Raw genomic sequence first — 13,965 nt, forward strand, 5'->3', positions numbered from 1 at the left:
CATATTTATATTTGCTTCAAAGCCAGCCTGGCAGCAGTGAACAAACTGAGAAAGGAGGCCTTGAGTGTTCGTTATTTTGTTTTTTTTCTTTTGAGCAGATGATTGGACACAAGGCCATGTTGGAACAATTTGAGAGCAGAATAGATAATATTCACATATGCATAAATACAATCATTTAAACTGTGCTTTAATTAGGCGCAGCTTTGCAGCGAGAGTGGAGAGTCATAAAACCTGCAAAAACACCCTGATGATCAGCTGATTATTCCTAAGAGCTATAATGTTTCACACAGCCACACTTTGATATTGACGACGCATCTTTCTACCATACTCCACAGACTACTCCTTTAAATAATCCACTTAGTATTCATGTTTCATGACACGAAGGGGGAATTCACTAAGCTTTTTGGGGTGAAATAAATCTGTGTAAGAAACATTTGCACATCGACACGGCTGCACCTAAAATACAGCAGTTGTTAAAAAAAAAAATATAGCACTTCAGGTGAAGTGGGATCATAGATATCTATTCAAAACATTTGATATACAACGTGAACTTTGTCGTGAACAGGAATGCCAAAGTCAAGTCCTTGAGAGTCAACTTCCTGCAACTTTTAGATGCATCTCTTCAATACGCCTGAATCAAACAAAGGGGATCATTACGGTGCCACCGCAGAGCCGATCAGCTGCTAGTGAGGGAATTCAGTAATTTCATACAGGTGTGTTGGAGGTGACTTTTTAGTGCAAGTACATGGCTATTTCCTGAAAGCGGTAAACCTAATCCATATTGCATCATGAAAAATAAAAGCGCTTCGTCATTAAGTCCAGGACACCACGGATTCACAGAAGCATCAGTTATGCTAAAGCTGTCTCTTGCCAGTTATCTCCTTCCTCTTCGTGATTCACTTTCTCACTTGCTTCTCTCTGCTTGATAAGTGATAAGTTTGTAACTTTGTTCATTAGTGTGGGCCTGTCTCCTGCTGTACAGGCTGTCTGAGGTGATATAATGGGTGGCAAACCTCTGGCTCTCCCCTTCCAGCCATCGCTCTCTCTCTCTCTACTGGGTCTCACTTTGTGTCCCCCTCTCAACTTCCATTTTTCTTGCAACCCTTCCCTACCTTTGTCTTTCCACTTCGTCTCTTTCACTCCGGCTAGCCGCGTCTCTGCTTCTCACTTTCTCTCACGCTCTCAGCTCGGCACGTCTCCGCGTTGCTCTGCGAAATAATTTACCACACGCAGTGCTCCCACGTATGATTGAAGCATAATTAGACAGCGGAGGCAGGGAAGCCGGCAGAGGTGCTTGGGAGCCAGCGCTCGTCAGATGGTCCGTCTCACTCTCACTGGCTTTGCCCTTCAAAACTATCACTTCTGCAGCAGGAGCTGGGAGGGTGTGCTGTGATGAGCCACTGCTGAGCTAACTTTGGCACAAAAAGTCAGACATTAGCGAGGAAGTTTATCTTTTTTTTTGGAAGTAAAATCATCTCCCAACATCGAAAGATACTTCCAACATTGTTCACGTTTGCAATGACTTGCAAAAAGTGTTCATACTCCTTACACTTTGTTGCATATAAATATTTTGTAGTACATATAAATAAAGCTGTGCTTTATTATGAAAATGGATAGTTATAAAATGAATTTTCTCCCTTTTTACTCTAATGCGCCTAAATAAAATCAAGTGCAACAAATTAGGAGCAAAGTCATGGAGACGTTTAAAGCCAAGAAATGTCATAAAAGAATATCACAAGCTTTGGACATCTCACAGAACTCTTAAATGGAAAGAGTTACACAACTGCAAATCTACGCAACACGGTTGTCTGGCTAAGCTGACGGGCCAGGCAAGAAATGTAAATAATCAGAGAAGCAGCCAAGAGGCCCATGGCAACTCTGGAGGAGTTCCACAGTTAATGTGGGAGAATGTGTCCAGGCTGTAACCATCAGTTATGCAAATCACAAATCAGGCATTTATGATAGAAGGAAGTGGCAAGAAGGAAGTCGTCGTTGAAAAGTTCCAATAAGAGGTTCAATCACGTAGGAGACACACTGAACCGAGAAGGTGATCTGATCAGACAACATCACACAATCTTTTGTTGCTTCCATACAAAAAGCCCCAAAGTGAGACAGAAAACTAACACTCCATTCTCATGGCAAAACATTGCGGTGGAAACATGCAGTGGCAAGTTTTACGTCAACATGAACAGGAAAGTTGCAAAAAAAAAAAGAAGACAGGAATAGTTTTACCTTACAGTCAGTGATGCGTTAGAATGGCTTACATTAGACCCAAAAATATGTTAGAACGGCTCAGTCAAAGTCCAGACCTGCTGTTAACAGATATTCTGCTTCTGATCCAATTGGTTTCCAGAGGTCCAACCTGATGAAATGCACAAAACTTTATGGTTGTAATTTGGTGAAATGAGAAAAAAAAGAGCCAAGGTAGAAGGATATTTTTGAAAGTAATGCAGTTATTGACCATTTAAATTTCTAAATTCTTCAAATAACAGTTTGAAATATGTTTTCATTCGTCAGAATAAGGTCTTGACTTTAAAGCAGCATACATTTCAGGCTGCATTGAAATCTAAGAGCTTCCCCCCCCCCTTTGCACAAAAAAATGCTGGAGAGGGATAACATTTAAAGTGAAATATTCACATGCCATACGCAAACGGTGGAAACAATCATTCAGGTTTGTTGTTAGTTGTGTATAAATGGTGACTATGGTGAGCATAAAATATGCAGCCGGAGCTGTTGTGAGCAGCCATGATCATTAGGATGCCAATGTTGATGGCAGCTTCAGAGGAAAAATGCTGATCACCACACTGACACCATCTGCTCTGCCAACAAATACTGAGGCAGATGTCAGAGGGGAATTGGCATTACATTCAAAGTGGCACACATCGCTCCGAAAGGTGCACGATGCTGCTGAGTGAGCACCCGAATCCCCCAGTGTCTGTTCAATTATCCCGCTGTATAAAGAATACGCTGTATTCCCAGCGCATTTCCTCAAAATTTAACCCATGCTACGGGAAGACGCGGGCCTCACCAGGCTGGCTGTCGTCAGCAACCAACTGTAACAGCACTGTCAGCCGTCCCTTTGATTACCGCCCAGAGGTCACCCTGTGTTGAGCCGAACCGCGGCGGTCCGGTGTGTCAGCTGAGCTGAGACGTCAGAGAAGTCACCTTTAAAGGATAATAAGAGGACTGCTGACTGACTGCAGACCACCAGGGGGGAGGGGAAGGATTCGTGCTTTTTCCACATGAATATAAATGTGATATTGACAGGAAATTTTTCCCAGGAGAGAGAAGCGAACAGACAGCAGAAGAGACTGCATGGGGGGGAGGGGCAGGGGGGGGACACAAAGTGAAAGTGAAAATTCATGAGAAAGACAGCAGGACTGATCACTCAACTTTGTTTCGCACTGTTGTGGTTTCTGCTGTTCATTACTGCTTGATGGACCAGTGGTTCCTCTCGGTTTTAGCGTAAATATTTGGGATTCACTTCAAGGACACATGTTAATGATGCCATTAACACAATTTCCCCTACCAGTTGCAAAGTGAGTGGAAAGTAGCACCCCTCTGTTCGCCCTTACTTCTAAGAAGCCTATAAATATTGCCAGTGATGCACAAAAGGCTTCATTACTACTGTTTACAGTGAAGGAAACGGGTCCAGAACTGAAACTGCCCGTTGATGATTAACCATTCAGACTGGCAGTACCAAGACAATTTAGTTTCTAATCCACACTTGTAACCCTAACTATTGCACATAAAGGAACTCAAATGTAAGCCAGTGCTTGGCTAGTAAGTCAATGAATATAGGCATGATACTATAAAGGCAAATAAACAATTGTAAAACCTATTAATTAGTACTATGGTTATCTTTTAAAACCAGTGGCAAAACTATGTATGCCAGCAAACAGACAGAATGCCGTCAGATTTTCTTGAACACAAGATGTGAAACATGTTGGTGGCAGCTTCATGCTGTGCTCAGAGTTGATTGTAATAAATTCAACCTTCCAAAGAGGTTAGAAATTGTGAAATCTTACTTAAGTCTGAAATCCAGACTTAAATCAAATTTCACAATTTGTGACAAGACTTGAAAATTGCTCTACGCAGATGCTCCCAGTTCAATTTGAAACACATTTAAGCTTTTTTTGTAGGAAAGGATGACAGAAAGTTGTCAGTCTCTGTGAAAAGCTGATATGATATGCTGAACTCTGAAATGTTTTCAATAACGCACCAAAGGTTTCAGTCGTACTGCTTGGGAATTAAACTTTTAAATGAAACCCCATTCTAGCTTAGAAATAACACATCTGCAAAAGAGTAAACTATTACTTTTTTTAATCCTTTCATCACTGTTACTTTTATGTTTTACAAGCAGCTGCAAAAAATATGCTACACATCAGCAATTATATTTTTCATGTAACACCATTTATAAATGTTGTCTAAAGGTCCCCACGGATGGGGCCACAAAACAAAACTCAGCCATACACATGTAATTATTTCCAGATATCTCTTTTTCCCACTCGACTAGAATAAATAAATACCCAACATGCCATCAATAAATAATTTGAAGCAAAAACAGGACATTTTGTGTGGAAAAGCTAACTCATTTGCATTCATGCTCTTTCATCTTTAAAAGTATCACAGGATTTCTAGTCAAAGTTCACACTAGAAACAAGAAATGTCCATGGGATATTAGCGTTGCTTTGCTAATTCTCAGATGTACATGCTGGAAAAAATAAAGTAGAAAATGGACAGCTTTGTTTTCATCCAGGCCGTTATCAGCAAAAGCCGACTGCAGCGAGAACGGGGAGGGATGATTTCCATAAAGACTGGCTGTTGTCTGAAAGCAAGCAGCTGTCAGGCGGAATTACCTCTCCGACACAGACACCACAATCGAGGGCGCCCTTCCCATAATTCAGTCTGATTGGCTCAAGGGGAAAATGGCAGCCTGTGGAGAGCGAGGCGAGCGGCTGGTTGACAGGTTTGCATCTGCGAGGCTTGATGCGGCGTTTGCCTGTTATCATTTTGTCTGCTCGACGTGTCAGTTTTCTCACTTCGGATAGCTACCTGAACAAAGTGGCACGGAGAGTGGAGTCCGTGCTGTGAGGAAGCAAATAGGTGCCTGTGCTCTGTTTATCAAGACTCTTGCACAAAAGGTGATGAAGAAAATAACTAACATCGCACGTTTTAGAAGGTTTTGGAACTTAATCATGGTAGTTTATTTTTGTAGAAATACTGCCATTTTTTCGTATTGTTACACATTTCTAGCCATGTTTGATTTTAGAGCTTTGAAATACTGAACAAAAATCTTAACACTTGTTGCTAAGATGCATGTGATTTTTATTCACAGTAGGTTTTTGCATGTGTTCTTGGTTTTAAAGCATTTCATGAATTGGTGGTGGGAAAAAGAAAAAAAAAGTCAAAAATTTCAGTATTTAAACTAAAAAAAAGTGCAATTCAAATTTCTGGCTAATTAATGTAATTTTTCTTCACATTTGTCCAATTTACTGTATTTACTTTAGACAAGTTTCCTACATTGTGAAGAACAAAATATGTCCACAGTTTAACAAAAAAAAAAGTGGATGGAAATGTATTTAAAATTAACAGAACATTACATAACGGGTGTTAAAATCAATGACCTCAGTAGCTTTTCACAATTTTGAAGTGCTTGACATAACCAACTGCCTTCCTCCACTGTTTCTTTATGTGTATATTCTTGTATACTTTCCATATCTCTTGAGTTGGTTGATTATAGTCTGCAGTACGAGTGCCGCGAAACTGATGGCCATGCAGGACAGCCTGTTTTTAATTAAAGATTAATCTGTCCAGTGTGCAGTGAAGCTAAGAAGTAACATATTGCGGGCAAAACAAACTCCAAAAGTCAGATAATATATTCTGCAATAGCAAACATTTGTATCCAGCTCAGTTAGCTCCAAGCCCGCAGTGCAGAGAGGCTGGGACGTAGCACAGGCCCGGTAGCTGCAAAAGGCCCTCCGAGTTCACCTTTTTGTAAACGTTTTTCCCTAAACTTTGGAAACTTGATGGGAGTCAACTCCGAAGCGGACAACGTCAGCCCTGGAGGAAGCGTCTCCTCTGTGTCCCCGACAAGCCAGTCAACCGGAACAGGAAAGGATAACACTGGGGATGGTGCTGTTCCGGTAGCATAGCTAGCGCACCTTGTTGCGTTATGCCAGACAAAACAAGGAAAGCTAGACATTCATTTTAAAAACTAAAATTTTCAAGGATTTGTCCCACTTTTTTTTTTTCCACCATACACATCTGACTGACAACTGACGGTAACAAGCAAAGGCGGTGTACTACTCCACCCTGCACAAAACAGATTGAAATGCTTTGAACATAAACCAGAACCATTTTGACCAGAAGTCAGCAGCTGCATTCAACTCGGGTCTGAAGAGTGATCAACAACATGAAAAGTAACAAGTATATTTTTTTCTACAAAAAAAGTACACCCAACCTATCTGTTTGGTCTCTTCATCAAGTGCAAATAATTATGAACTTTTGCTTTTTCCTCCCTTTGAGCCACTTTGCAAATCATTTCTATTTTGCATACAGAATTATCCAACAGTCTGATGAAATTTTGACTCCAGTTTAAAGTGTTCCATGTTAATTTGTTATATCTTATCTTCCAAATATTAATTTTTATTATTAAATAATTGTTTAACAAAATTTTATGACAGCAAGCAAGAGCAACTTTTAAACAATAATAATTGGGATTCCTGCAACATGTTTGATTCGTTGTTGAACTGCACAACTTCACTTTCATTCATCAAATATAAAAATAATGCTTCACACACGGATCACCAGAAAAACTATATGTTGGTAGTAATTAGGATAAAAACCTAACTTTACCTTTACTGTGCATGTAAGCATCCAAGCAGGCTCTCATACTGTACAGTGTCGGGTTCACAGGCAAACCCAAATACCAACAACCCCACACCTGCACCCCTCAACATATTCCACGTGTTCTTCTCTGTGGCTTGTGTGGAGGTGAGTGACAAGGAGGGAGGTGCAGGGGGAAGTGTCCTGTAGGTGTCTTAATTATGGCTCTTCTCCTCCCTCTCACTGTCACCGTCCCCAGGGGAGAGAAAGACAAAAAGAAGGCAATGTTTCATCTCTGCTGCCTTGGTATTTTAAATTCCGAGGGGAGTCGGAGGAGAGACAGCAAGCTATTTCTTTGGGAAAGGAGGGAGAGAGGAAAATCAAATGATGGCTTCTCTTTCTCCTCCGTTTCTTGCCTCCTTTGCAGCTGTGTTTAAAATAAGGCATCTTAATAAAAGAGCTTTAATGGCGTCAAAGCAGGAGAAAGAGGCACAACTTGATTACTGTGACGGTTTTATTTAATGAGCTCAAAGCCTCTGGCTCTAACTTGGTATTTGTTTATTACTTTGTTGTGGGAAGATATATGTGACAAAATGGAGCAAGAGCAGCGAGAGAATGGGGAAGAATGTTCCTCATATGGAAGTTGTGGCATTCGTGATTTTATTTTTCCTGATTTAGATTCAATCCAGAACTTTTATGCCTTTTTTCCCCCCCTCTTCTGCAAAATACTGCTGTACAGTGAGGAAAATAAATATTGAACACCCTGCGACTTTGCAAGTTCTCCCGCTTAGAAATCATGGAGGGGCCTGAAATGTTCATCTTGGGTGCATGTCAACTGTGAGAGACATAATCTAAAAAATAAATAAATAAATAAAAAAAAATTGGAAATCAGGATGTATGATATTATGATATGTAATGTATGATATGTAAAATAATTTATTTGTATGTTACTTATTTGCAACATGATTTCTAAGTGGGAGAACTTCAAATTCATACATTTTACAAACGAGAAAAAATATACACGTAATTTTATGCTTTTGAAAAATATTTAAAATTTAAACTTTGGTAATATTTCTCAGTAATCTTTTTTTTTTACAATTAAAAAAGCAGGAAACAAATATTTGAATACGTTTTATATCTGAAGGTCAATGCTGAGCTCTCTTCCCTTTTTAATGAAATTATGAATACTGGAAAAAAAAAAATGCTGTTGCAGAAAATGGATGACGTCATAGACAATTTGGCAGGTAGGCAGAGCCAGAAACAGCACACTTAATTATTGATGGGAATAAATTACTCTCATTGGATGTTGGCTGGGCAACCTGTGGTGCATGTGAAAATAAAGATGGGTATTAATGTGTACACCAGAGGGTAAAAGTGGCATCAAACAAAAGGCAAAGAGAAAAAAGACAGAGGGGAGGCATTAGGAGGTAGAGTTGGTAGAGTGATGGCTGTGATACCTGGTAAAGAGGCATTAGAGAGATGCAGAGGGAGTCTATAAAAGCAAACTACTCCTTAATGTCTCTCGCAAGTGTGATAAAAGCACAGGGTTGCAGCACAAAAAGAATGCTGGCCTTTCTATTTGAATGAACAGAGCAAGGGGGCATTCAAAGCTCAACTATTATACATAAATGCTAATAAAAAATGATTTCATGAATGCACCCACGCACGCATGCAAACAAAGGTTCTCCAAAAAAGGTCAGCTCCTTTGTTTTGGGACACAGGACCCCCTCAGATGAAAATATTGACAGAGAATGGGTGAGCAATGCAAAGAAAGGGCCTAAAATGAGATGGACAAAGATCCTATCTGTATTCTGAGAGCCTGCCCTCTTATAAATATTGGAAGAAGGACACTGGTGGGGAGAGGAAACGGCCAAATGGTGCATTTGAGAAATGGCACACCTGAGCACCACGCGGGATGTCATCTCCCCCCTGTCAGATCCCATCCCATTTGATCAAAATAATCGCCACCTTCATCGTTATCATCAATTCTGTCATCTTCACTGGCGCCATTCTCCATCTCATCAGCCCTTCTTTGGCTTCAAGAGTGGAGGGGCTGAGGGTGGGAGGGGATTTTTGGGATCAAATCAAATGCTTACATCTCATCTGTGAAAATCACTCATGGTGCACCTCTCAAAGTCATCACCATATTTATTGCTTCAGTGCTGCCGACGTTTTTCCCCCACCTATTTAGATATTCGGACATTGTTGAACATTTGATTGGTGCCGCGGCAGCACAGAGGGAGGCCCCAGCTGGGCTTTGTTTAACAGCAAACAGTTGTTCTACTAACATTAAAATTCTCATTTTAATTTTAAGGAAATTAAAATACCCTTGAAAAGTCAAATGTCCTTTATGAGATGGTGATATGATGTGTGATATATTTCAAGCTTTTTGGTTAATTCTAGAGATTTTGACTTCAAACTAATGAAACCTACAATTAAATGTTTTTTTTTTTTCCAGAAAACTAGTTTTACACTGACAAGTAAAAAAAAAACAACTGTTCAAAGACAAAGTTATGTTATAACCTACATGATAAACATCAACCAACCACAGATGGTCACCGATACCCTCAACAAAGAGGGGAAAACCAAAAACGTATTGCTTCTGAAGAATTGGTTGTATCAAAGTAAGTTAATGGAAGGAAAAACTGAAATTGAAGGTGAACATTTTGTAATAAATGTAATGATTAACTGCGTTCTAATTTTTTTGAGATGCATCTGCTAAATAAAATGTAAAAATGAAATAAAAAAACTGTACAATTTAATTTCTTGTCAGGCTGACAATCACATTATAGTCACGTCAACGTGTCAGAAAGGTTTAGGATGCAAATTAAATCACGTGTGTAATTTGACCATTTAGGTTTGCTTGCCGACATGGCCTTCATTGAACAACTTACTGCTGTCTTTATGAGCCTGTCTCATCTGCTTCTACTTTAACGCTTTTGTTAATGCGGCACAACACAACTAAACAGGCCGGTCAAAGTTCACAGAGCAGATCCAGTTCAGGCACAAGCAGACACGCAAACCAACAGTCAGCCCACATCACCTCTCTGAAACAAACTACATCCTTACTTCTGCACATCCTGTCCGTTGACAAAGCATCAGAAGTACACAGATGTACATACTCCACATTCACCTTTAAACGCGCCAAAGGAAGACTAAGCAGCTTACAGGCCACGATAAACAGGTTTTCTTAAATTAAAGGTCGTCATTAAACTGCAACATATTGCAGATAATTACATCCAGGAAAAGTGTGTTTATTGTGTAAAGCTGAATGTTTGTAAGACCCTGAGAGAGATCCGTCTGTACATTTAACACGTTTAAAAAGTGTAAACTTAAGTTTTAGCAGAAAATAAATGAGATGGAGATGTGAATAGGCATCGGTCGGTTCGTAGCATCAAAGTGACAAGAGTTACGAAAGTTTACGGTTAAAAAGAGTCTACAAAATTTTGTCAAATTTTACAATTTTTCATGATTCTACATTTCTCTTCCCTACAGTAGATACAAATTAAGCTGAAAAGCAAGAGCGTGGAAACTGAAGGAGTGCCCACTTTCACTCATTTGGAGTAGCGCTGTTTTTAACTAAAACAAAAATTTAAAAAAAACCTAAGCTATCAGCAGCATGGCTGTGAAGCAGCCAACTGCAGGCTCAACCTGAGCAGACCGCGTGACTAATCAATATGAGTTCTGCATAATTCTGTCAGTTTGGGGATTTCAGAATCGCAAAACTCTGAATGTTAGACTTTGCACATTGATATATAGTCACTGCATTGGTTGGCGTCTATTAGCTGCTTTAGCTATGGATGGATTACAGTGATGCATATAAACAAAACCAAACTGTTCTGATAAGGGATGTGCATGTCACAAATATGGCCGTAGTGCTCTTATTTCTAATACAACATCTATAAAATAGATTCATTTTTGACTTGATCTCAAAAGACAAATCAAAGATGGTTGTACCAACAATTTGAACGACGGTTGCTTTTCAGTTTTATGCAACGGGAAATTGTTGTTTTAATTTTATGTGTAAATACAGTGAAACTGTGATGTTTCTTTAAAATTAAAATGTGAGAACCTCGTACCGACACATGGCCATTCAGTGTCTTGTGAAAAAAAAATAAATAAATCCCTCCTTACCTTGGCCATTTGGGCTTGCACCCCAGTGGCTTTGAGAGATGACACGGCCTTCTGAGCTGCAGCTGGGCTGTCAAAATCCACAAAGCCATAACCTTTAGAAACAAGGAGGGGGGGAAAAAAAGGCAAAGAAATGAGAAATGATAAACATTAGTTAGGAAAAAAATGAGTGCAGATGACTAACAAGGAGAATGACGAGCACTTGGTAATTGTAGCAGTAATAGGTTGGTAACATGACTACAGAGGCTGCCAGTTTTCATATCTGGTGAGCACTACATTGTTTGATAATTAGTGACACTGACGTTCATAGGGGGATGCTATGCATCTTAATTAGTAGCATGGTTGAGCGATTTAGTAATAACAAACCCCGGCACCCTGCCCACCTCTACCTCCACACGCTCTGATCCAGTAATTCACACACAGTTGCACACACTTTGAGCAAACACCCATAAACAAAAGGCGCACCGAGTAGGTGTTTGCGGCAGGCTGTGGTTTAATGACACCTCGTACGCATTAATTTCAATTAAGGTAATGATCATTTCTGAAAAGTCCCCGATTTAAAAACACTGATTAAAGAATATCGGAGATACTTGCATAAACGTAAGAGACCTTCATTAATTTTTTTTTTCAAAACCACGCTTTTCTCCCGTTCAGCCTTTTGATTTTTGGAGACCGACGCTGGCAGACCCATGTCGTGTTCCTCAATGGCCAGCATATTAACTCAACCCCATTTCACAGCCTCCATAATCCTCTCCCTGGTAACAAATCTCCCAAAGTTTGACAGCGTACGAGAGCAGCTGCCATTTCTCTCCCTCTCTCATCCTCATAAAGACACACTTTATAAATTTCCCAGAATTTAACCTCGCTGTTCATCTTCTTACCGCGTTCTTCTATCCATCTCTTTCTCCAAAACACTTTCCCTCTCTGTCTGTCTCTCATATTTTTGCCGACCTTAACAGTCACCAGCCCCCATCTGGAAATTCATCAAAGCCGGGAAGCAGGGGCTGGGTGGGGGGGGGATGAAATCTGTGACTGTGATTTATGAGTTATTGTGATCCCGACGTTCTGCGGGATGTATCAGAGACGGGGGTCACGTCTGTGTTAATTAAAATTTGGTGGCGGATTAAAAGCAGTCAATGATGCCCTCTGATCCACTGTTTCAGGAGGAAAGTGTAATTAGAACAGGATAATGGCCGCAAGATTTTCCGTCGGAGGGGGTTAAGCGTAAACTCGCAAATGTTTAAGTACACGTGAAACCTTACTTTTATCCTGTCATACATGTAGACGGCGAGTACAAATGGAGACGTTGTTACTTTCTCTCTCATTTGTGCTGCGGTGGCGGAGAGGGGTCATTTTCTTGTTGGATGGCCGTTGGGGAGAGCAGGGTAATGTGAAAATCATAACCTGTGGTGGAAGAGAAATTGAGCGCGAGGACTGATTAATGGCCAGCTGTTAGAGTGGCTCTAGGAGGGGTGGCTCTTTAATTGTGGAAATATGAAGAGCCAGAGTAATATGTCCTGATTCAAGTAGGCAGATTTTTTTTTTTTTCACAAAAGGTAATTTTTCATCTAGTGTTATTTTTCAAGTACCTGTAATTAAACAGCGCATCCAACTGTTCCGTTACACTAAATGATGACTAAGATCAGTGGCAAGAACATGACAAATATAAACGTGTGAGGTGGAGTTTGATTAAAAACTGTAAACAAAAAATATTGGTGATATATTTATATATATATAAAGTTCCTCTTTTGTGGAACATTTTAATCTGAAAATACTTAAATGAACTAGATGCTAAAGAGTAGCTAAACCCCAAATCAACTGTTTTTGCAGGTAAACTATATAAACTGGGCCTTGAATGATCTCTTTATGTTCCTGTGTAAATTATGACATTTAAAATCATCCCAGTGCTGCCCTCTTTGGGTTGGAGGGTGGCCACTGCAGTTGAATTTTCCTATTGGCTACAACTGCACAGTTTGGTCAATCTCTACGTCACAGTCCCACAATTGGGTAAAAAAAAAAAAAAACTCTCACTCAGGCACACATAATGTTAAAGCGAAAAATGTTCATGTATTTTATTAGGGCTTTATGTGACAGGTCTGTCAAACTAAGACCAGCTGTGAAAAATAAAACAACATGTCATGACAATACAAAGTCTGCTAACCATGAGCTCTTTCTCATTTCCTAAGATACTGTTAAACTCTACATGAAAAGAGTCAAAAAGAAAAAATGTGAAATGTGATAAGTGACCCACGCAATGTCAAACTTAATAGAATTATAAGATACTGGTAGTAAATATTAGCCTGAGTCGAAGTAAAAACATTTACCAAAGGACTCCCAACAATCAAACCTTCCCTCTTAATTTTGTTAAGGTGGCTAAAGGACATTTTGTCCCTCAACAGATGACTACAGCAGGAAGCAGAAGTTGACGTATTAAAGTAAAGCAGTCAAACAAACTGAGAAATTACAACAAATTCCTTTAATATATTGTGGAATTGAAGCATACTACAACATAAAATGGAAAGCCTCAGCAAAGCAAAACTACTTGAGAATATGTGTTTGTGATCAATCATTTGGAAATGCCTATAGATGATGGAAACGGCTACAGTGATTTAAAACGGCATTTTAACCCAGGCGTTTTTGATAAGATAGCTTTTCAAAATAACCCAATCCATAATTTCAGACATCTTGATCTCTTTCTGTCTACATGCTGTGAATTTATTAGCACTGCATAAAATTTCAGCGGTACTGTCAGGCTTACTGGTTCCCTATTAGCGCTCTAAAATAACTGCATCATACTGTAAGCTAAACTTAGACACCACAGCTCTTAGCTTATGAAATTTAAGTTTGATCGTTACCCGAGTGTCTTCTGGCATTTCGAGTGCAGCATCCTACATTATCTGATCATATTCAGTTGTGCCTTTAATTCAGTAATCATTTTCCGTTTAATTAAACTTTCATATCCGTTTTTCACTCCAGACAGATAGCATTTTCCAACCGTAGCATTTG

At 39.7% G+C, this 13,965-nt stretch overlaps 1 protein-coding gene across 2 annotated transcripts in view; it reads right to left on the minus strand.

The window, feature by feature from the left end:
* The window catches only part of rbms3 (RNA binding motif, single stranded interacting protein), a 229,218-nt gene that overhangs the window by 139,168 nt on the left and 76,085 nt on the right, over window positions 1–13,965 (minus strand). For both annotated transcript variants that reach the window (XM_016676090.1, XM_016676089.1), the window contains exon 4: window positions 10,963–11,054. In XM_016676090.1, the coding sequence (XP_016531576.1) occupies window positions 10,963–11,054 (92 nt within the window). The remainder of the gene's footprint in view (window positions 1–10,962; window positions 11,055–13,965) is intronic.

This window comes from Poecilia formosa, unplaced genomic scaffold, assembly GCF_000485575.1.
Source record: "Poecilia formosa unplaced genomic scaffold, Poecilia_formosa-5.1.2 Scaffold127, whole genome shotgun sequence".
NCBI classification, from domain to species: domain Eukaryota; kingdom Metazoa; phylum Chordata; class Actinopteri; order Cyprinodontiformes; family Poeciliidae; genus Poecilia; species Poecilia formosa.